The sequence below is a fragment of the Channa argus genome, chromosome 17 (genome assembly GCF_033026475.1).
Source record: "Channa argus isolate prfri chromosome 17, Channa argus male v1.0, whole genome shotgun sequence".
NCBI classification, from domain to species: Eukaryota; Metazoa; Chordata; class Actinopteri; order Anabantiformes; family Channidae; genus Channa; species Channa argus.
The window spans coordinates 3,276,168-3,300,418 of NC_090213.1; the positions used below are offsets into that span (position 1 = coordinate 3,276,168).

The following is a 24,251-nucleotide window of genomic DNA, read 5'->3' on the forward strand; positions in this document are numbered from 1 at the left end:
TCTAGAACATCTTAAATTTGAATTTTGAAATGTTTTAGTGATCTGTTCTCATTGATTCACATTGAGCACCACATTAAAAAATGTCTTTAAGAGAATAACACAAGAAGTTAATTTTGTGAAGATTGTCATGAAAAGAAAACCGAATAGTGATGTTTGACAGCAAACTTGCACAGACAGGTGAAGATTTTAACTTTATTTTCAAATTTCACACAGTTTCATCCATTCAACTCAAACTCATTAGCGCAAACAATCACTTTTTAAAAGTTCACTCAACTTGTAAAATTAAGTTGATTAAAAAACAATTGACATTGTTTGGATTCCAACATGCATTGTTTGAAATACATACAAGAGATAAGAGAACACGAGTCTCAGGTCATAAAGAGGAAGTGAGGCGTCACTGGTCACAGGAAGTAAAGTGCATATTTGTCTTTAAGAGCAAACAGCTTCACAGACTTTGTCAGTTGAGAACAACAGATCAACAAAGAGGAGACACAGAGAAACATGATGGTTGGATTCAGATGGATTCAAGTGTTTTTAATTCGGATGCTGATGCTTCAGTTTACAGGTAAGTAAAGATACATTTGGTTTGTAACTGGGAGAATGTGGTGGAGTCTAGAAAACCAAAGACGAGACAAAGACAAACTGCTTTTCTATCTAAATTAAACACAGTTTATTAACATGATTGAACATATTTCCCAACATCACTGTCAGAGCTGGAGATGATTTCATCTTGTGGAAATGGGAGAAATAAGCAGAATAATGTGACCTGCATGTTGAGTAATTCAGCACACTGAACACTGGTACTTTCACAAAGACATCAAATCCAAATCAAGTAGAATTTTAATAGGATGATGATGAGTTTTGTGTGACAATATTTCTGTTTCAGTGTAAACTGTCTTGATTTTATCCTTTTTCTAGAAGTTAAATTCTCAGTTTTTGTTAAGTGTTTTTTGTTGAATCCTAGATATAGATTTTTTTAGCAATTATAACTTATTTATTTCCTGAAATTGGCTTCAAGATGAAAAATGTAACTGAGCTACTTTTACTAATGTGAGGGTTTGTGTGTTGGACCCAAGGTCGTGTAGAAGACTGTGCTAAAAGACAACCAGACAGCTGAGCAGTGTAATAAGGGCAGATGGCTGATAAGTTGTAAAGCAGGAAGTCAGAAATTAAAGAAGCTTTATTAACCACAATTCACAGCTAGAACTCTGGAAAACACTAAGCAGCATAATATCAAGTAATAAACAGGCAGGGATATGTCTAAATAAGTCCAGGGGTGGAGAGAAATAAGGCTCAAACTAAATAAATAATCTACTGTGATGGGAAAAGTAATGAGTATGTGACACAGTTGTGGGTGATGGAGGATGACTTACCGGGGAAAGGACTGATCCAGGAGTGCAGGGGGACAGGGAGCTTAGCGTCCAGGATGAAGAACTGGGACCCGGGGCGCGACTGATACCAGGTGATGAAGGACGAAGTGGGAGGGGAAAAGTCCGAGAAGGGAGAAGCAGGAGCTGGGAGGTGGAGGTGAGATGGTGAAGCTGAGCAAGTGAGCGGCAGATGAGCAGATCGGACAAAACCAGGATAATGAGAAAGTGCTCAGACAGCAAAAGTAACACTGACAGAACAAACCAAGCAGGACGAATCCGCTGGGAATTAAATCCAAAAAAGCTAAAGGAGAGAGAAAAAGAAAGGAGGGAGAGCAGGACCAGGGATGAGGCAGGATGTGTTTTACATAATGAGCTTCAAATTCGAAACGTCCTTCTGTTGGTGACACAGCACTGAGCTTTGAAGCTTTAAAAACAGAAATTTCAGCTACATAAAAGCTAAATGCAGCAGCTCAGACTACTGTACATTCAGAAATGTTCTAATTATTCTTAAACATTAAAGGAGCAAATTTATATGTCTGTGTTCATAAGTGAGTAAAGTCCTGAAGAGGTCACATCAAAATGTTTAGTTATAAGCTAAAAAATAAAATGGTGTAAAATTGTAACAAAACAACATTAGGTCTTTTTGCTCCATGAGATCAAATAAGTAACTGTGTCTACATCCAGGAAACTAAAGACAGTTCAGTTGTGATCTCATCAATGTGTGAAAACCACTGGTGAGTGTTCGTGTTTCTCTGGTTTCATTTATAGCTACAACCTGCAGAGCTCTGCTGCTGTTGTAGCCACATTCTTAATAAAACACTTCCTCCTCAGTTCTCAGAAAAACATGAACATCAGAGATACGATGAGGAAGCAACAGGTCTCAGACCACTAACACACATCACTCTGAGGTCTTTAACAGCTGCTACAGGATCAACATGTTGAACCATGAACATCAAGAGTCAAATTCTGGAGGATGAAGAGTTTGACTCATGTGTCTGTCAGACATGAACATGAATCATCATCTGTTTTTCTAATAAACACTAAAGAAAAAAAGCTGCAAACATTTATCTAAACTAACAGTCTTCACACCTTTAACTTCCTCTTTTCTTTATTCTGATGAAGTCAAAAACATCATCAACCTCAATTATTAACCACTGAAGAACAGAGTCAGTGAAATGTTTCAAACATAAAAGTTTATCACTATTTTTTTGAGAAAATAATATTGAAATGTCAACAAAATGAAAAAAGTATATTTCAGACAAAACCACAGCTTGAAATCAGGACAAAGTGACTCCCCACTGGTCACAGGAAGTAAAGTCACTTCATAAATACAATTACTGAATTATAATATGAATGATAATGATACTTCATTTATTGCTGAGACTGAAGCTGATGGGAAACTAATAATGTAACACACAACTTCTGTTTTATCTAAATTATGGAAAAACGGTGAATAATAATCATATCAGACATTTGTGTCTCTGTTTCTCACCAACAGTAACTGGACAGTTTTCCTCCTTCACTGTCAGAGATGGAGATGACGTCACTTTACCTTGTGGAAATGTGAGAGATGATCAGGAGAAATGTGACAGAACTTACTGGTTATTCAGTGGTTCAGGAAACACAGCAGCAGTGGAGCTGGTTAAACTTGGGAAGATTAAACCAGAATCTAACTCTAAATCACACAGACTGAATGTTACGGAGAAATGTTCTCTGGTTATAAAGAAGGTCACAGATGAAGATGTTGGAAATTACACCTGCAGACAACAACAAGGTTCAGACTCTGTGGTTGATGTGTCTGTTGTTACCAGTGAGTATTTACATCCTAATGTTTTCACATCAAACTGTTTGTCAGATCCAGAAACTGAAACATTATAATAATCACAGTATTTATCCAGCATGTTCTGACTCCAGAGGCTTTAAAAAGCATCACTTTGTCCAGTTCCTTCTCTGTTACATGCTGACGTTTAAGGTTCCTGTTTGCATTGGTGATTGATGCTCGGAGCTTTCAGTGTATTTAATGGATCTATAATGATTGATTGTGTTTTTCATAACTGATCTTAGTTTTTGTGATATGTCTGTTTTGGTCTGAGCTGAACAAAGATACTGAAGTTTGACTTTGTCTCATGTTTGAACCTTATTGAGAAAAAGCTGAATCCTGGCTTCATCTAACAGGAAGGATTTTCTTCTCTAATTGGCTTTTAAATGCAACATTTGACTGTAAATGTAAAAGTTACTGGTTCTTCTTTAAGCTGCAGAAGCTTCAGCTAAATGTTCTCTCTCAGTTCACAGAGGAACTGACTTCATTCGTCTTAATTTAGCTTTGGTGTGAACATGTTTGCTGTGAGTCCAGTCTGTGTTTGGTTTCACTGAGCTTCAAGTCTTAATGAAACCTGTCACTGTCTCCTTTTGGTTATGGATGATGATGATATTCAGTTCAATGTGACATGAAATGCAGCAGCTCAGGCTCCATTCAGAAATGTTGTGAGCACAAATGTTTCTCAGACATTATTAATGATCCAAAGCCTCGTGTCTGCAGTGTGTATGAAAAACCTGCTGTGATCACATCAGTAGGTAAAACCTCCATGTTTTTAGTTTAAGTGCAGCTACATGTGTTCAAACACATGATCCTCCACCTCCAGAAAACTAAAGACAGTTCAGTTGTGATCTCATCAATGTGTAAAAACCACTTGTGCTTATTTGGTCACAGTTTGTGGCTGAAACCTGCAGAGCTCTGCTGCTGTGGTCACATTCTCAACAAAACACGTCTCAGAGCACTAACATGTATCAGCTCCAGTTCTTTCCCAGCTGCTACAGGATCAGGTCTAAAGACAAGAAGCTGCATTCATGCAAACTTTGATCTGAACTAACAATCTTCACACATTCAACTTGAATCAAGTCAGAAACAGCATCAACCTCACTATGCGTCACTGAGGATCAGAGTCACTGAAATGTTCTAAAGCATTAAACTTAAAATGGTTGAAGCTTTTTCAAATTTAGAAAAAAGGAAAAATCCTCAAAAAATCATGAGAAAACAATTTCAAATCTTAACATTGATACAAAGTGACACCTCAGTGGTGACAGGAAGTAAATATGTTTTTCACTTTGAAACAGAAACAACTTCACAGACTTTGTTAGTTTAGAACAAGAGATGTAGAAATGTAGGAGAGAGAACAAGAAAATGGTTGAAATTAAGATGAATTAAAATGTTATTAATAACAATTATTCAGATCACTGGTAAAAATTCATAAAAATAAATAAAAAATATTTTTTGCATTTTTCTGACTTTTCCATTATGTGTAATGTCTCTAACTGACTCTTAGAAATTAAAGATCACACAAACATATTCTGTTGTATTTAATTTAACCTCTAATTGTGACTATATTAATACTTATTCATACTAAAGACATTTGTCTCTCTGTTTCTCACCAACAGTAACTGGACAGTTTTCCTCCTTCACTGTCAGAGATGGAGATGACGTCACTTTACCTTGTGGAAATGTGAGAGATGATCAGGAGAAATGTGACAGAACTTACTGGTTATTCAGTGGTTCAGGAAACACAGCAGCAGTGGAGCTGGTTAAACTTGGGAAGATTAAACCAGAATCTAACTCTAAATCACACAGACTGAATGTTACGGAGAAATGTTCTCTGGTTATAAAGAAGGTCACAGATGAAGATGTTGGAAATTACACCTGCAGACAACAACAAGGTTCAGACTCTGTGGTTGATGTGTCTGTTGTTACCAGTGAGTATTTACATCCTAATGTTTTCACATCAAACTGTTTGTCAGATCCAGAAACTGAAACATTATAATAATCACAGTATTTATCCAGCATGTTCTGACTCCAGAGGCTTTAAAAAGCATCACTTTGTCCAGTTCCTTCTCTGTTACATGCTGACGTTTAAGGTTCCTGTTTGCATTGGTGATTGATGCTCGGAGCTTTCAGTGTATTTAATGGATCTATAATGATTGATTGTGTTTTTCATAACTGATCTTAGTTTTTGTGATATGTCTGTTTTGGTCTGAGCTGAACAAAGATACTGAAGTTTGACTTTGTCTCATGTTTGAACCTTATTGAGAAAAAGCTGAATCCTGGCTTCATCTAACAGGAAGGATTTTCTTCTCTAATTGGCTTTTAAATGCAACATTTGACTGTAAATGTAAAAGTTACTGGTTCTTCTTTAAGCTGCAGAAGCTTCAGCTAAATGTTCTCTCTCAGTTCACAGAGGAACTGACTTCATTCGTCTTAATTTAGCTTTGGTGTGAACATGTTTGCTGTGAGTCCAGTCTGTGTTTGGTTTCACTGAGCTTCAAGTCTTAATGAAACCTGTCACTGTCTCCTTTTGGTTATGGATGATGATGATATTCAGTTCAATGTGACATGAAATGCAGCAGCTCAGGCTCCATTCAGAAATGTTGTGAGCACAAATGTTTCTCAGACATTATTAATGATCCAAAGCCTCGTGTCTGCAGTGTGTATGAAAAACCTGCAGTGATCACATCAGTAGGTAAAACCTCCATGTTTTTAGTTTAAGTGCAGCTACATGTGTTCAAACACATGATCCTCCACCTCCAGGAAACTAAAGACAGTTCAGTTGTGATCTCATCAATGTGTAAAAACCACTTGTGCTTATTTGGTCACAGTTTGTGGCTGAAACCTGCAGAGCTCTGCTGCTGTGGTCACATTCTCAACAAAACACGTCTCAGAGCACTAACATGTATCAGCTCCAGTTCTTTCCCAGCTGCTACAGGATCAGGTCTAAAGACAAGAAGCTGCATTCATGCAAACTTTGATCTGAACTAACAATCTTCACACATTCAACTTGAATCAAGTCAGAAACAGCATCAACCTCACTATGAGTCACTGAGGATCAGAGTCACTGAAATGTTCTAAAGCATTAAACTTAAAATGGTTGAAGCTTTTTCAAATTTAGAAAAAAGGAAAAATCCTCAAAAAATCATGAGAACACAATTTCAAATCTTAACATTGATACAAAGTGACACCTCAGTGGTGACAGGAAGTAAATATGTTTTTCACTTTGAAACAGAAACAACTTCACAGACTTTGTTAGATTAGAACAAGAGATGTAGAAATGTAGGAGAGAGAACAAGAAAATGGTTGAAATTAAGATGAATTAAAATGTTATTAATAACAATTATTCAGATCACTGGTAAAAATTCATAAAAATAAATAAAAAATATTTTTTGCATTTTTCTGACTTTTCCATTATGTGTAATGTCTCTAACTGACTCTTAGAAATTAAAGATCACACAAACATATTCTGTTGTATTTAATTTAACCTCTAATTGTGACTATATTAATACTTATTCATACTAAAGACATTTGTCTCTCTGTTTCTCACCAACAGTAACTGGACAGTTTTCCTCCTTCACTGTCAGAGATGGAGATGACGTCACTTTACCTTGTGGAAATGTGAGAGATGATCAGGAGAAATGTAACAAAACTACCTGGAATTTCAGTGATTCAGGAAACACAGCAGCAGTGGAGCTGGTTAATCTTGGGAAGATTAAACCAGAATCCAAATCTAAATCAGACAGACTGAGTGTTACAGAGAACTGTTCTCTAGTTATAAAGAAGGTCACAGATGAAGATGTTGGTCGTTACACCTGCAGACAGTTTGACAACTCAGGACGACAACTAGGTTCAGACTCTGCGGTTGATGTGTCTGTTGTTACCAGTGAGTATTTACATCCTAATGTTTTCACATCAAACTGTTTGTCAGATCCAGAAACTGAAACATTACAATAATTCTGTTCACAGTGATGAGTTTCAGTTGTTTTTCTCTCAATGTCTCCATCTTCACCAGGGACTGGACATAAGGACGATGATAAAGTGACACTAAACTGCTCTGTGTGGACACATGGACCCTGTGGACACACAGTGAAGTGGTTGTATGATCATAATAAGAATGAATTTACAGACACAGAGACACCACAGAGTTCCTGTTCTGTCACTGTGACATTAACAACATCTGACCTTAATCAGAAATATTCTGACTTATTGAAGTGTGAAGTGACAGATGGTTTCAGCAGAAAAGTTCAGCAGTTCACCTTCAGACGTCCATCTTCAGGTGGAACATCAGGTGAGAACATGATGAGCTGTTTCAATCATTTCTAGGAAGAAGTTCCACAAATTATTTTTAACTTGAATGATTTTAAGTTTCCCATTTCCACTGTTCTTTGTAGTGAGTTTGTTTCAGATGTTAAACATGAAGGATTTTCTCACTGTGCAGTTTTGTACTTTTTGTTTATTCAGGTGAGGAGAGAAAAACAACAAAAACAACAACATCAACACAACAAGGTGACTGAACATTTCTCTTCTTTTCTAAATCTATGTTTTTGTCAGACTGAGATCATAATAATGTTTTTACTATGCTTAAATAGTAAATGGGTAAATGTTCTTAAATGTTTTATAGTATTAATAATATAATTTGTATAATATTTTCTTATTGGGGTTGAGGTTAAAAACTGTTTTATGACACCAGTGTTTATCATCTGTTTCATAAAGTAACATAAAGTCTCATTGTCCCCTTTTGGTATTTTGTTATTATATTTTTTGATGTGATACAGCGACGACAACATCTGTTAAATCAACATCAACAATGAGAAGTAAAGTGACAATAGTGAAAACAAACACATCAGGAAGAAGAAACAACAAAGGTAGTTAGAGCTTTGTGACTGTTTTACTGTGAGAAAGTGACTCGTCCATGTGTAGCTGCTGTTTATTGTATATATGTTTTATTATTATACACAGTTATGGCCAAAAATATCGGCATCTTTACAATTCTGTCAGAAAATTCCACCCTTCTCTCAAAAAATGGTTGCAATTGCAAATGTTTTGTCATCCACGTGCTCATTGTGTTTGTTTGCACAGGAACAACACAAAAAAACAGAGAAGAAAAGTCAAATCTGATACAATTCCACACAGAACCCAAAACATGCACTGGATAAAATGAATGGCAGCCTTCACTTCATATTTGGTAGCTCCCCCTTTGGAAAAAATAACTGAAATCAATCACCTCCTTTAACCATGAATGAGTTTTTTACACCTCAATTTTTGGAACAATCTTCTTTTGCAAACTGCTCCAGGTCCTTCAGATTTGAAGGAGGCCTTCTCCCAACTGCTGTTGTGAGATCTCTCCACAGGTGGTCTATGGGATTCAGATCTGGACTCATTGCTGGCCATTTCAGAACTCTCCAGCACTTTGTTTGGAACCATTCCTGACTGCTGTGTGTTTCGGGTCTTTGTCCTGCTGGAAGACACATGACCTCTGGTGGAGACACAGCTTTCTGACACTGGTCACTACGTTGTGCCCCCAGTCATCAGTTAGTTATCAGATTTAATGATACTATTCACACAGTCAAGGCATCCAGTGCCAGAAGCAGCAAAGCAACCTCAAAACATCATTGAACCTCCACCATGTTTGACTGTAGGGACTGTGTTCTTTCCTTTGAAGGTCTCATTACTTTTTCTGGAAACAGAAAATGGTAATGTCCTTTACCAAAAATACCAATATTCTGAAAGACACTGTATATATTTTAGTTTGAGTTATTTTTGATGGTGTCTGCTGCCTGCTCTGCTGGTTCTCAGTCAGCAAGTTCAGGTTCTGGTTTGGAGCCATTAAGCTGGTTCTGGTTTTCAGATGCAGCACAGAAAGTGTAGACTGACTGTTTGTGAAGCTTCAATACATCAGTGTTTTGGTGATTTCCTCTCTACTGCTGCCTAGAACACACACACACACACACACACACACACACACACACACACACACACACACACACACACACCTATAACCATTTGTGGCAATAGTAATGAAGTTAGCACAGCTGATGTTTTTATGATTTATTATAGTGTCTATGAATGAAATGCTTTTTTCCCCTTGTAATACCATCACTGTCCACTGGGAAAATGGACTGAAAGACTTAGTGCTAGTCCAGTATCCAGCTTTATAAAACATGGTTGTGAACCACCTGAGCAGTTTTCAGTGAAGTGACTGGACACCAACTTTGAGTCCAGCACCTAGTTCCTTAAAGTCAAGACTCTAAAATGCAAAGTGTGTTGATCAACTGCAGCTCAAAGGTTTGTAATAGTCCAGTTACAGCAGCTGTGGTTGCTGACTCCTCTGAACAGGTCTGCACGACTGGAAGACTGGGTTAATGTGAGGGTCTGGGGTCGGCTGAGAACGTATTTAATCGGACCTCCAAAGACTCAGAGGGCTGATGAAATGTGTTTAGTGAAAACTTTGTTGAGCTTTTTTATATTTTTAAACAGGTGATTTCTGATTGTATTAAACGTAATTGTGAAATTTTCTTTTTCTGATAATTGTTCCAGTTTGGCTTTGGTGCATCATCGTTGTAGCTGTTGGTTTAGCAGTGATTGTTTTTGCAATAATCAAATGGAAGAAAAATAAAGGTGAGAAAAAAGTAGAGACGAGAAGTTTTGATGAAGCAGGATTTTCACTGTGGACGTTGATCTCAACTCTCTTATTTTCTCAGGGAAGGAAACAGGAATGGATGAAAACAGGGTGAGTTTCATCTTTATCATATTATATCTCACATGTGCTACTTCCAATGAAAAAAACAATAACTGGATGTTACTAAACTGTATTTGTGCAGCAGCTGAGACTAAAATCATGAATTATTTATCCACATGTTGAACAGTCTGTGTGTCGTCTTCTCTGTGCAGACTGATCCTGAAAATGAACTTTCCTACGCCTCCATCAGCTACAGCAGGAAAAAGGACAGTAAAGCTCAGGTAATATGTCTGATTGTCAAGTAAATGTTCAATAATGAAGAAAATGACAAATTATCGTCACAATACAGTTAAATGTCGGTGGTTGTGTAGTTGGTAATTCTATAAACCACCTTATGAATGAAGATGACTTGGTGATTTTTAACAGTTACTGAGGATTTGTTCACACTACGACATGGATTTGATCATAAACACAGGAATATCATCATTTTTAGCACCGTAACACTTTAGACTTACAGGGTCAAAGATCAACAGCTTGTCCCTTCAGGGGTCACCACAGTCATTTGGTTTTCACATCGGATGTCCTTCCCGCCGCAACCCTCCCATTTTTATCTGGGCTTAGAACCGGCACCAGCCCTTGGTGGCTGGGCACGGCCACACCTGGTGGGGTGGGATTCGAACCCACGGCCTTCTGCATCCCAACCCAATGCTCTAACAATGAGCCTTGTACCGTCTTCTTATCTGTAGTTACACAGTATTTACACTGTAAGTATTTGTACCTATCATGTAATATTTAATAAGTACCCTCTAACTGTAAAATACTTATACTGTGGGTATTTTTCTTCTTAATATCTAAGTTTACTTATTGTTACCAAGTAACAACAAATATGTATCCATACGTACTGCTACTAATAAGTACTCAGTAAGTTCACTGTACTTACACTGTAAGTCTAAAGTGTTACCACATAAATGTTTAGGTCATTATAGAACCTGTAACAGGAAATAACATTTACACAAAGCACAACATACCAGCTTATGTGCACGAGCTGATATGTTGGCTCCTACATTTAGGATTTGCTCAGTAACTTGTACCTGTGCTGTTGCTATAGATCAGGCGGCTTTGTCAGTGTTTGATTTCCACCTTGTTTTAACAGCAGCCAGACAGTCAGAGCTGCTGTCAGGTCATGCTGTGTTACATCTATTTGTACTTCAACCACGTGCTGCACTCTTTCTCCAGGATCCAGGTGATGATGATGATGAAGGTGATACTGTGACCTACAGCTCTGTGAAAGCTTCCACTGATCCCGGAGTCGTCTACGCTGCCATTAACAAACCAAAGAAATAAGATGTTTCAGTTCCACGTTTGGATCATACAGTTTAATATGTAAGAGTTGGAATAATGAGTTAACTGTGGCAAAGTGAGAAAATAGCTGAAATATATTAATAATAATTCATTATTGTTGATCGATTGTGAAGTTGTCCTTAACAACAGTTTGAACATTTGGCGTGAGGCTGCTGAGTGTGCAGAGTTTGCAGCAGACACATGGTCTGAAGCAGCTCATGTTTCCCACGTCCCTGCAACAACGTGTGTCTTTAAAACAGCTCAGACATTTTCAGCGTTGAAAGCTTTTCCTTGTTTCTGCCATTTAACCGAATGATGCTTCACATTTATGTTGGTTCATTATTCATACACTGGAATTTCTGTGCTTTATTGTTATATTTTACATATATATCAGCAACTTTTTCAGTGAGATGTATATTTAGCATCAGTGTTTCAAGCACCAGCACCAGCACCACAGACGTGTTGTTGTTCAGCTCTGTAGCTTTTTCAGTTGCTGCCGTTTTTAGTCGTGAGAAGAACAAACCACCACCTCTGCTGTGGCTTTGTCCACATTTATATTTACCAATTCTCCATGACTCATTCAGTGCAAAGTAAAGCTGCAAACATCACCTCACTGACCACTGACACAGTGATGCTGTCAGATCTTAAAGCTTCTTTCCATCTAATGAACTTGAGAAAACTCTAGTTCCCTTTTTGTCAAAGCAAACTAACAAGACAAGATAATGATCTGTACATGTCTTTTTATATGTCCATGCATCTTCTTCACCACATAAACACTTCCTCATTCAGCTCCCAGCACGTAGAGCATCAGTGAGGAAGTGCAGACTGAGAAATGTGTGTATATTCATTTTTAGACTTTTATATAAGTAAAGAATCTTTGTACTTGTTCTCAAACATTCATGGACCTGCTGTAACTACAGGATCATTTCATGGTGCAGCTTTCCACCCTCTGGTTTCCCCCCTCAAGCTGTGGTACAGCCCAACAATTACCTGTTCATTCACATCACCTGTGTCATGTCCTGTTTAACCTGCCTGTCTCCAGGTCTCTGATAGCAGATTGTTTTTGGTCTCATGAGTTTTCTGACCCTTGTATCTGTCTGAACCTGTCTAGTCCTGAACTTTCTGATCATTGTTATGCTGTCGGATGTTAACACAGCTCCCTGCTCGACTCTCACGTCTCCTCAGTTAGTAGCAAACAGACTCAGCTCCCTACTCACCTGATCACCTTCCTGCCTCATCACTCACCACTGGAATCTGGCTTCTCTTCAGTTTTGTGTTCAGCTTTGTCACCAAGCTTCCCCCATCACAGCACCACCGGGAGTTTTCCAGTGTTTGTCATTTGCTTCATGTTTCACGTTACCTCATTAACTTTTCTTTGCTCACCTTTAGTCAGCTTTGATCTGACATAGTTCAGTTGGCTTTGTTAATTTGCTTCCGATCATAGATTATTATTAGCAGTTACTGTTGTGTTGCTCTCGACCTTGGAAGGATTTTTGAGTTTTTTATTCCTTTAATCTGTAAATCTGTAAAGTTATTCCCTCCTGTATCTGTGCTTTACATTGTTGGTCCTTCTCTAGAAATATTTAGTTTTGTTCATCATTTTACCAACTTCTGGAATGATCCATGTTTTGTTATTTAAACCTTAACATCTTTCCACTCGCTTCAAACATTTCCTGTGTGTTTAAACTTGGTTCACAAATGTAAAAACAGATCTATATGTGAACAAGATTTCAACGTATGAAACGTGCATGTAATCAGAACAAGGAAAATATAGCAAGACCTGATTAAATGCTGTATTTTACCTTCTGACTCATAACAAAGTTTGATACCTAAACTAAAAGACACGTTGTCTCTTCCATTGACCCAACTGACACCCAGCTCCAGCTGTAGAAATGTTGGATGCTCTGAGCTCTCAGCTACTAACTGGTCAGAGAAGAAATAAGATTTTCTGTGGGAGGAGCCATAGTCCCGAAATATTTTCTCAATTGTAAATACCACAAAGTTTTTTTTTAACTGATATCACCAATATTCCTCAATATGAGTGTTTTTAATAATTTAGCTATGCAATGAGTTTAGTTTATAGATGAGGGCCAACAACTCTCACAATTTAAGCTCTGCCCTCATCACAGGCTGTTAAATATAATGTGGAAGATTAAATAATTGGATTGATGGTCATCAAATAAACATATTTAGAAATTCACGTTTTAATATTTGTGATGCCAGTAAAAGCTCTTTAAATGTGTCATTTACACTAAGGAAGAATACGTATAATAATATTTCTCTTTGTGCTGATAATCAGAGTCAGGCCTTTTCTGCTGAGAAATTAAAAACTCACAAATACAATAGTTTGGTCATGTAAACTGAATATAGTGCATCTTAATTAAATTAAAGTTTTGGTGCAATTCTGAGTTTGGACACATGAGGGCTCCCAAGAGACTCAGTCTATTGCCAGTAGCTGAAGTGAGGCAGAGAAACCAGACCACTGTCATCCGTCTCATGGTTTCACTGACATTATCAGTAATATAAAGTACAGTTGTCTTTACTTTCAAATATAATTGTACTTCATTACTTTTGCACATTGCTGTACATTTGGCTTCAAACTTCACCTCTAGGGTCTGTTACATATCCACTTTCTCGGATACACCTGAACACCATCCAATGGTCTTTTATATTATCTGCTTTTAGAAAACTAGTCTTAAAAATATTCATATTGATACCAAAAACATGTCACGTGTCACAGGTTCTGGCAGAGCTCTTGGATTCTCTTCATACTGTTTCTTCTTTTAGATTAAATCAGTTATTTGTGTGAAACTTTAATCTAAAGCTGCTGCTTCACAAAAACATACAGCAACAGTTATTAGCCTGAATCCAAAAGACCTGACTTTTAGATCCCAGTTAGTTTTTAATGCCGTGAATGTTTTTGTTTTTAGTTTTTTAACTTTGAATGCTTCTTGCAGACATTAGCAAAGATGGCAGGAAATGAGGAGACAGAGCTTTGACTTTAATTGAAGACATTTGTGGTTCATGGTCGACATCTTAACTTCTGAGCTTTTTCACTTGTCACCACAGAGTGGAGCCAGAGATCCACTACAACATGTGGAGCTCACTGCTGTACACTCACACTAATATACATGGACAAAAGTATGCAGACACCCAAACAGTCATATGTCCTTGCTGACTATCTCCTGGGTGGACAGTACAGAGCTGCACTTGTTCTGAGGCAAGAAAAAAGTGCAGACATCCAGAGTAAAAGCCTGATGCAAAGAACCCAGTATTCCAGATATTGGGTGATAACATCTTTAGTTTCCTAATATCTTGTCTCTGTAAAGCAGTGCACTATGTTTGAATGCTCCTCTAAATACAAATCTCACCTTAATGTGCAAGAATATTTGAACACGTCATCTCCTCCTCATTCTTGTCCCTAAAGCAGCAAGTTTGCTCACTGCTGCCTCCCGATGGTCAGAGGAGGGAGTCACAATCAAACTATGGTTGTCAGCAATTACCAGTTCAAATGTGTCTCTTTTATTTCCTCCGTGTGCTGGAATTTACAATGACTTGTTTTAGTTTATTGTTCTTCTGTCCTTGTCATACGTGAAATAACATTTGCCTTTGTGCACGTTTCACTTTTAGAAAACACCAAGACATGTAAATGAGCTCTAATCCACAGTTTTGGTGAGAAGTTTGGGGACAGAACAGAATGCAAATAACAATTTTGGTGATTGAAAAACTTCAGGTCACAAAGAATGAATGTAGCTTGGCCAAATTTACATTAATTCTTGTGATCACAACATTGGAAGTTAATCAAATCTTACAGTACAGAAGAGTCTACAGCATTTTCATAATTCACTGTGTCTTCATCTTCATCATCATTATGAACCTGTGGGAAACAACACAACACATTTGAGATTCTGAGTCCAAACTGAGCTCAGTTTGTGGTTTAGTTGTGCTGAACTGTCTTATGTTGTCAGGTTTACTTCATAAATGAATCCAAAGCTCAAATTTAATTTTTGCTGCTATTTACAGTAAATATTCATATTTCTATTTAACATTTTCATGACAATTTTCTGCTGAAATAATTAAATAACAAAACACAATCAGCACAATAATTCGTAATTCTATCATTTGTATTAACAGTTCAAATTGAAGAAGAAACAGCACAAACACTGGTTCACATCAGAGTTTAGTAGAAGCAGATTTTAAAAATCCCAAAATGGTTAAACTTTGATCATCTAAGTGCAGTGGATGTTTCCAAGAACTGTAGTACAAATACACTTGTATCTGGAAGCTCCAGTTACTGGTGAATCAGTATCTTGGCCAAATCTCCATCATGAAGACAATCTTCTAAAACCTTTGGCCACAATTACAGAAGTGAACCTGTGTAAATTGGTCTCAGTCAGCGTTAAACAGTTAGAAGCTGCAACTTTCCCCCATTTTTCAGGTGGATTGAGGTCTGATTTCTGACTCGTAGACTCCAGAACATCAACCTTGTCTCTAATAGAGCTGTCAGTCGATTCAAATGCTGAATCAAGTCCTGTCTGTAATTTAATCAGATTGTTTATTATCTGATCAAAAGTTAGTGTCAATGTCAAGTTTTAATAGTCTCATCTCAGTTCACATAACACACAAACATTTATTTTTTATTGTAATAATAGCAATTAGCCAATTAGCTTCTTTTCTTTTCAGCTGTTCCCTTTCAGGTGTCTCCACAGTGAATCATGTGTCTCCATCTAACCCTGTCCTCTGCATCCTCTTCTCTCACACCAACTAACTTCATGTCCTCCCTCACTACATCCATAAATCTCCTCTTTGCTCTTCCTCTAGACCTCCTGCCTGGCAGCTCCAACCTCAGCATCCTTCTACTGATATATTCACAGTTTCTCCTCTGAACATGTCCAAACCATCTCAATCTGACTTTATCTCCAACACATCTAACATGAGCTGTCCCTCTGATGTCATCATTCCTGATCCTGTCCATCCTCGTCACTCCCAAAGAGAACCTCAACATCTTAAGCTCTACTACCTCCAGCTCTGCCTCCTGTCTTTTCTTCAGAGCCACTGTCTCTAAGCCGAACAAAATCTCTGGTCTCACCACCGTCTTGAACACCTTTCCTTTAATTAATCACACAACACACCTGACACTTTTCTCCACCCGTTCCAACCTGCCTGCACTCGCCTCTTCACCTCTTTTCCACACTCTCCATTGCTCTGAACCGTTGACCCTAAGTACTTAAAGTCCTGCACCTTCTTCACCTCTGCTCCCTGTAACCTCACTGTTCCACCTGGGTCCCTCTCATTGACACACATGTATTCTGTCTTACTGCAGCTAAGCTTCATTCCTCTGTTTTCCAGAGCAGACCTCCACCTCTCTAGATTTTCCTCCACCTGCTCTCTGCTCTTACTACAGATCACAATGTCATCTGCAAACATCATAGTCCAGGGAGATTCTTGTCTAACCTCATCTGTCAGTCTGTCCATCAACAGAGCAAACAAGAAGGGGCTCAGAGCTGATCCTTGATGCAGACCCACCTCCACCTTGAACTCCTCTGTCACACCTACAGCTGCTCACCACGGTCTTACAGCTCTCATACATGTCCTGCACCTCTCCAGACGTCCTCATACAATACCACAGCTCCTCTCTCTGCACCCTGTCATACGCTTTCTCTAAATCTATGAAGACACAATGCAACTCCCTCTGACCTTCTCTGTACTTCTCCATCAGCATCCTCACAGCAAATACTGCATCTGTTGTTCTCTTTCTAGGCATGAAACCATATTACTGCTCACAAATGTTCACCTCTGCCCTTAGCCGAGCTTCCACTACTCTCTCCCACAACTTCATTGTGTGACTCATCAGCTTTATCCTTCTGTAGTTGCCACAGCTCTGCACATCTCCCTTGTTCTTGAAAATTGGTACCAGTACACTTCTCCTCCAGTTCTCAGCATCCTCTCACTCTCCAAGATCTTGTTAACAAACTAGTCAGAAACTCTACTGCCACCTCTCCTAGACACTTCAATACCTCCACAGGTTTGTCATCAGGACCAACTGCCTTTCCACTCTTCATCCTCTTCAACGTCCTCCTCACTTCACTCTTACTAATCTTTGCTACTTCCTGCTTCACACCAGTCACCTCTTCTACTCTTCGTTCCCTTTCATTTTCCTCGTTCATCAACTCTTCAAAGTTCTCCTTCCATCTTCCCATCACACTCCTGGCACCTGTCAATACATTTCCATCCTTATCTTTAATCACACTAACCTGCTGCACATCCTTCCCATCTCTATCTCTTTGTCTGGCCAACCTGTACAAATCCACCTCTCCCTCTTTAGTGTCCAACCTAACATACAAGTCCTCATATGCTCTTTGTTTGGCCTTTGCCACCTCTATCTTCACCTTACGCTGTATCTCCCTGTACTCCTGTCTACTCTCTTCAGTCCTCAGTGTCCCACTTCTTCTTAGCTAACCTCTTTCCCTGTATACACTCCTGAACTTCCTCGTTCCACCACCAAGTCTCCTTGTCCTCTTTCCTCTTTCCAGATGACACACCGAGTACCCTCCTACCTGTCTCCCTGATCACATTAGCTGTAGTGGTCCAGTCATCTGGAAGCACCTCCAAACCACCCAGAGTCTGTCTCAGCTCCTCCCTGAAAACTACACAACATTCTTCCTTTTTCAACTTTCACCACTTCGTCCTCTGCTCTGCCTTAGTCTTCTTCATCTTCCTCACCACCAGCATCATTTTACACACCACCATCCTGTGTTGTCTGGCTACACTCTCCCCTACCAATACTTTAGTCACTGATCTCTTTCAGATTAGGACGTCTACACAAGATGTCGTCCACCTGAGTGCTTCTCCCTCCACTCTTATACGTCACCCTATGTAACTGCCTCTTCTGGGAGAAAGTGTTTACTAGAGCCATTTCCATCCTCTTTGCAAAGTCTACCACCATCTGTACTTCTGTGTTCCTGTCCTGAAGACCAAACCTGCCCATCACATTCTCATCACCTCTGTTCTCTTAACCTACATGTCCATTGAAATCTGCACCAATCACCACTCTCTCACCTCTGAGGATGCTCTGCATCACTTCTTCTAACTCAGTCCAGAATTTCTCCTTCTCTTCTAACTCACATCCTACCTGTGGTTCATAACCACTAACAACATTGAACATCACCGTTTCAATTTCCAGCTTCAGACTCATTAAACTGTCTGATACTATTTTCACCTCTAGAACATTCCTCACAAACTTCTCTTTCAGGATAACTCTTACTCCATTTCTCTTCTTATCTGACCCATGGTAGAACAACTTGTCATTGTCACGATTCGCATGTTTAATTTGGCATGTGTTTTACGCCGGATCCCCTTCCTGCCACAACCCTCTGCATTTAACCAGACTTGGGACTGGCACAAGAAGACACTGGCTTGTGCCCCCTTGTGGTTGCATTATGTATTTTTTTAACGTATTAATAGCAATTAGCCAACAAACTCACTGTGGTTCACACACAAACTGACAGTGGATGAAAAACTGCGGGTGAAGCAGATGTTACTGTTTCTCTGCACATCTGTGTTTGTTGGATGGTGTTAAAACGATGAAATGTGTGTGAACATTAACACTGACAGTCCTATAAACTATGTCTGTGTAGCTTTGGTTGTGTGCTTGGACTGAAATGTGCTCCAGGAGATTTTCAGTGCATTGGACATTTAGTTGTATTCATCCTCAGTGAATCACTTGATGGAGTTTCTGTTTAAATTGTCTTCATAGTGTCGATTTTAGCTGGATACTGATTCACCAGTAACTGCAGCTTCCAGACACAAGTGTATTTGTACAACTATTACTGAAAACACTCACTGCACTTTGATGATCACTGTTTAACTATTGTGTGACGTCTGAAACCAACTGACTTCACCAGTGATGATTTGAGTCACTTTAAAGAAGGTGAATCACAATTTTTATTTTTTATATTAATAATAGTCATTTAGATTAATTTGTAAAGATCTGTTTTCACATTGACATGAAAGTTGATCAGTGTTTAAACTCACATTGACGTCTTCCCTCTGTGTTTTGTTCCCTGAAAAGACAAAGACAAAATATGAGAAAGAAAAGCGTTGACTTTGCTTTAACAGCAAAACTCCAGATGTAACAAACTGTGAATGTTCTCACCTTTAGTTCTCGTCCACATTTCCACTGTAACAACTGATATTGTGAGCGATGCTAAAGCCACAGACACAATGATGGATCTCAGCATCAATGGACAATCTGAAAAAAATACAGCCGTCAATCAATGAAAAATAAAATCGTGATTTTTTTTTGTAGTAACTTGTGATTAATAGTAAATGAATCATGTTCTAACTATGTTTTCTTGCTTTCATAAGCCAATATGCAGGCACTTCACAGATCCATATATTAATAATGCTCCAAACAGGTTTGTACAATAACTTCATTAAGTTGAAGTCTTTACAGCAGAGTCATTAAAACCAGTGCAGCACATGTTCCCGTGCATAAAACACACTCCTGAAATATGTGTAAGGTCCTTGAACAAACACATTCTATTTAAAAGAAAAGAACTTCTTTCACCAGATGCTTCTGCACTAGCTGCTTTTCCCACACCTCACTCTTTATTACAGAAATCTCTCCCTGACCCTCTGTGGCTGCTTTACATTGCTGCATCAAACCATGTACCACAAAGATTATAGGATCCTTCTGCTATGGACTAAGCTCAGGGTTTCTGGATCTCTGGTAATTGTGTTAGATCCCCACAGTAACTGATGCTGCCTGACTACGCTGCTCCAGAGCAGAGGAACTTCAGAGGATCTGATTAAAACCTGTCAGCAGCCCGAACACTGAAATAACAGAGTCTTCATTCCTACAGGATCCTGACAGGGACAAACGTGACTGCAACAATGTGCTAAATGATAAAGACCAAAGGACATTTTTAAATAAACTGATTTGCTGTTTCAGATAATATTATACTATAAATAAACTATACTAATAGTATATTTATGAATATAATATAGTTTATTACAAGACAAAAACAAGCAACAAGTATTATATAATTATATCTATAAAACTAATAATTTTACTATTAAGATATTTAAGCATTTACTAATGAAACAAAGTCTTTAGAATTAGAACAGGAGAAACAGAAAAATGGTTTATTACTTGTGTTTGTTACTTTTCCTGTAGCTTCTTTCATTGTTGTTGTTGTTGTTGTTGTTGTTTTTCTCTCCTCACCTGAATAAACAAAAGGTAAAAAACTGCACAGTGAGAAAATCCTTCATGTTTAACATCTGAAACAAACTCACTACAAAGAACAGTGGAAATGTGAAACTTCAAATCATTCAAGCTAAAAATAATTTGTGGAACTTCTTCCTAGAAATGATTGAAACAGCTCATCATGTTCTCACCTGATGTTCCACCTGAATATGGACGTCTGAAGGTGAACTGCTGAACTTCTCCGCTGAAACCATCTGTCACTTCACACTTCAATAAGTCAGAATATTTCTGATTAAGGTCAGATGTTGTTAATGTCACAGTGACAGAACAGGAACTCTGTGGTGTCTCTGTGTCTGTAAATTCATTCTTATTATGATCATACAACCACTTCACTGTGTGTCCACAGGGTCCATGTGTCCACACAGAGCAGGTTAATGTCACTTTATCATCGTCCTTATGTCCAGTCCCTGGTGAAGATGGAGACATTGAGAGAGAAACAACTGAAACTCATCATTGTGAACAGAATTATTGTAATGTTTCAGTTTCTGGATCTGACAAACAGTTTGATGTGAAAACAATAGGATGTAAATACTCACTGGTAACAACAGACACATCAACCACAGAGTCTGGACCTTGTTGTCGTCCTCCTGATTTGTTAAACTGTCTGCAGGTGTAATGTCCAACATCTTCATCTGTGACCTTCTTTATAACCAGAGAACATTTCTCTGTAACACTCAGTCTGTCTGATTTAGAGTTGGATTCTGTTTGAATCTTCCCAAGTTCAAACAGTGAAACTGCTGCTGTGTTTCCTGAACCACTAAATAACCAGTTAATTCTGTCACATTTCTCCTGATCATCTCTCACATTTCCACAAGGTAAAGTGACGTCATCTCCATCTCTGACAGTGAAGGAGGAAAACTGTCCAGTTACTGTTCGTGAGAAACAGAGAGACAAATGTCTGATATGATTATTATTATTCACAGTTTTTCCATAATTTAGATAAAAGAGAAGTTGTGTGTTACATTATTAGTTTCCCATCAGCTTCAGTCTCAGCAATAAATGAAGTATCATTATCATTCATATTATAATTCAGTAATTGTATTTATGAAGTGACTTTACTTCCTGTGACCAGTGGGGAGTCACTTTGTCCTGATTTCAAGCTGTGGTTTTGCCTGAAACAATCTTTTTTTATTTTGTTGATATTTCAATATTAGTTTCTCAAAAAAATAATCATGAACTTTTATGTTTGATACATTTTACTGACTTTCGTCAGTGGTTAATAATGAGGTTGATGATGTTTTTGACTTCATCAGAAACAGAAAAGAGGAAGTTAAAGGTGTGAAGATTGTTAGTTTAGATAAAAGTTTGCAGCTTTTTTTCGTTAGTGTTTATTAGAAAAACAGATGATGATTCATGTTCATGTCTGACAGACACATGAGTCAAACTCTTCATCCTCCAGAATTTGACTCTTGATGTTCATGGTTCAACATGTTGATCCTGTAGCAGCTGTTAAAGACCTCAGAGTGATGTGTGTTAGTGGTCTGAGACCTGTTGCTTCCTCATCGTATCTCTGATGTTCATGTTTTTCTGAGAACTGAGGAGGAAGTGTTTTATTAAGAATGTGGCTACAACAGCAGCAGAGCTCTGCAGGTTGTAGCTATAAATGAAACCAGAGAAACACGAACACTCACCAGTGGTTTTCACATTTCTCTGTTTTTAGACAAAGCTTCAAAGCTCAGTGCTGTTTCACCAACAGAAGGACGTTTCATTAAGATTTGAAGCTCATTAAAGTCAAACACATGCAGAGCAAACATGTTAACACCAAAGCTAAATTCACACAAAGTCCATCAGTTTCTCTTTGCACTGAGAGACAAAAGTTAACAGAAGCTTCTGTAGCTGAGAATAAAAACTCTGGATTAATTCAAACGTGAATGTGTAACAATTATATTTAAGATTTCTGTCAGATGAAGCTACGATCACACTGTTGCAGAAGACGTTTCAAAAATAAAGACATTTTTCTCTAAATTGGAGATAAAGAGATAAAGATTTGAGAAACTTCATCCAACTCAGAGTAAAAACAAATATTTTTTTGGCACTAAGCTAATTTTTCATAATAGTTATTATAAAGACAATTGTTCTGAATTGTTCTAAAAATCTGCTGACACAATATTTTTTTTGGTAGATTCACAGTTTCCTAATGCTTCTTAATTTACTTTATGCAACATGTTATTGTTTTTTCTTACCTTTAAAGTGAAGCATCAGCATCAGAAATAAAAAGACTTGAATCCATCTGAATCCAACCATCATGTTTCTCTGTGTCTCCTCTTTGTTGATCTCTTGTTCTCAACTGACAATGTCTGTGAAGCTGTTTGCTCTTAAAGACAAATATACACTTTACTTCCTGTGACCAGTGACGCCTCACTTCCTCTTTATCACCTCAGACTGCGTATTTGCTGTTCATTGTCGAATTTATCTAGTAAATGTTTTATTCTCCTTAAATTAAAAACAAAAACAATTTGACCATTTTACCTTTTTAATGTTTGATGAATTGTTCTGAGTCTTATTCTCAGTGTGAGAACAACAGTGGAAAATGTCTTGATCAGAAACAGAACAGAGGAAGTTAAAAGTGTGAAAACTGTCACAATAGGTGTTTGTATTAATGCTGCTTTTTTATGATGATGATTCATGTTCATGCCTGACAGGCACATGAACAAACAGGTGAAGAGTCAAACTCTTCATCCTCCAGAATTTGACTCTTGATGTTCATGGTTGAAGTTTGCATCAATTCAGCTGTTTTCTTTTTTTGTAGTTGTCATTAGAAAATTAAATAATAATGTTTGACAGCACAAATCAATCATCTTATAATTTCTAGTGTCTTTTGTCAGTCATCAAAAACATTGTACTACTCAGTACAAACCCTTCATTTTAAGCTGCTTCCAGTCTCTAATCAGTTATACAGCAAGTGTCCAAGGATATGGGACTGAATTCAACAGCAGTTTTTTTCACTGTTCATATTGTTTCCTTACTGTCAGAATAAACTACAAAGTAACTGAACATGTGTTAAAGACAGACAGCAACTGTGTAAAGTACAAACAAGAACAACATTTGGTGAACTGAGTGTCAAAGATACATGTTAGAAGGCCTCAAGGATCATACTTTTGATTTGAATTCACTTTCATAAATTCATTCATTCAGTCAATGATTTGAAAGTAAAATACTTCAGTCAGAACAACTCTTGTTGTTTCCTGATGATCACTAATGGAAGAAGAGCAGCAGCATTAATGCAAACGCTTATGACACTTTTCACACTTTTAACTTCCTCTGTTCTGTTTCTGATCAAGACATTTTCCACTGTTGTTCTCACACTGAGAATAAGAGTCACAACAATTCATCAAACATTAAAAAGGTAAAATTGTCTCTTTTTTAATTTGAGGAGAATAAAACATTTACAAAATAAATTCAACAATGAACAGCAAATACACAGTCTGAGGTGATAAAGAGGAAGTTGCACCTCACTGGTCACAGGAAGTAAAGTGTATATTTGTCTTTAAGAGCAAACAGCTTCACAGACTTTGTCAGTTGAGAACAAGAGATCAACAAAGAGGAGACACAGAGAAACATGATGGTTGGATTCAGATGGATTCAAGTGTTTTTATTTCTGATGCTGATGCTTCAGTTTACAGGTAAGAAAAGATACATTTGGTTTGACACCGGTGAGAATGTTGCAAATCTTGAAAACAAAACATGAAACAAACTAGTGTCTTATAAAAATTAACTTCAAACTATGAATTTATGTGTCATATTTAGAAGATTTTTTTTCACCAACAGTAACTG

General features: G+C 37.8%; 1 protein-coding gene across 1 annotated transcript; it reads left to right on the plus strand.

Annotated features, from left to right (window-relative positions):
* The first annotated feature begins 469 nt into the window (after window positions 1–469).
* Window positions 470–12,862, plus strand: LOC137102347 (uncharacterized). Its single transcript, XM_067481780.1, has 11 exons — window positions 470–565; window positions 2,869–3,180; window positions 4,806–5,117; window positions 6,743–7,072; window positions 7,202–7,477; window positions 7,651–7,695; window positions 7,965–8,054; window positions 9,727–9,807; window positions 9,891–9,919; window positions 10,081–10,149; window positions 11,105–12,862. Exons 1-11 carry the CDS (start codon window positions 502–504, stop codon window positions 11,210–11,212), a joined length of 1,716 nt encoding a protein of 571 aa, XP_067337881.1. The 5' UTR covers window positions 470–501; the 3' UTR covers window positions 11,213–12,862.
* Window positions 12,863–24,251: the final 11,389 nt, after the last annotated feature.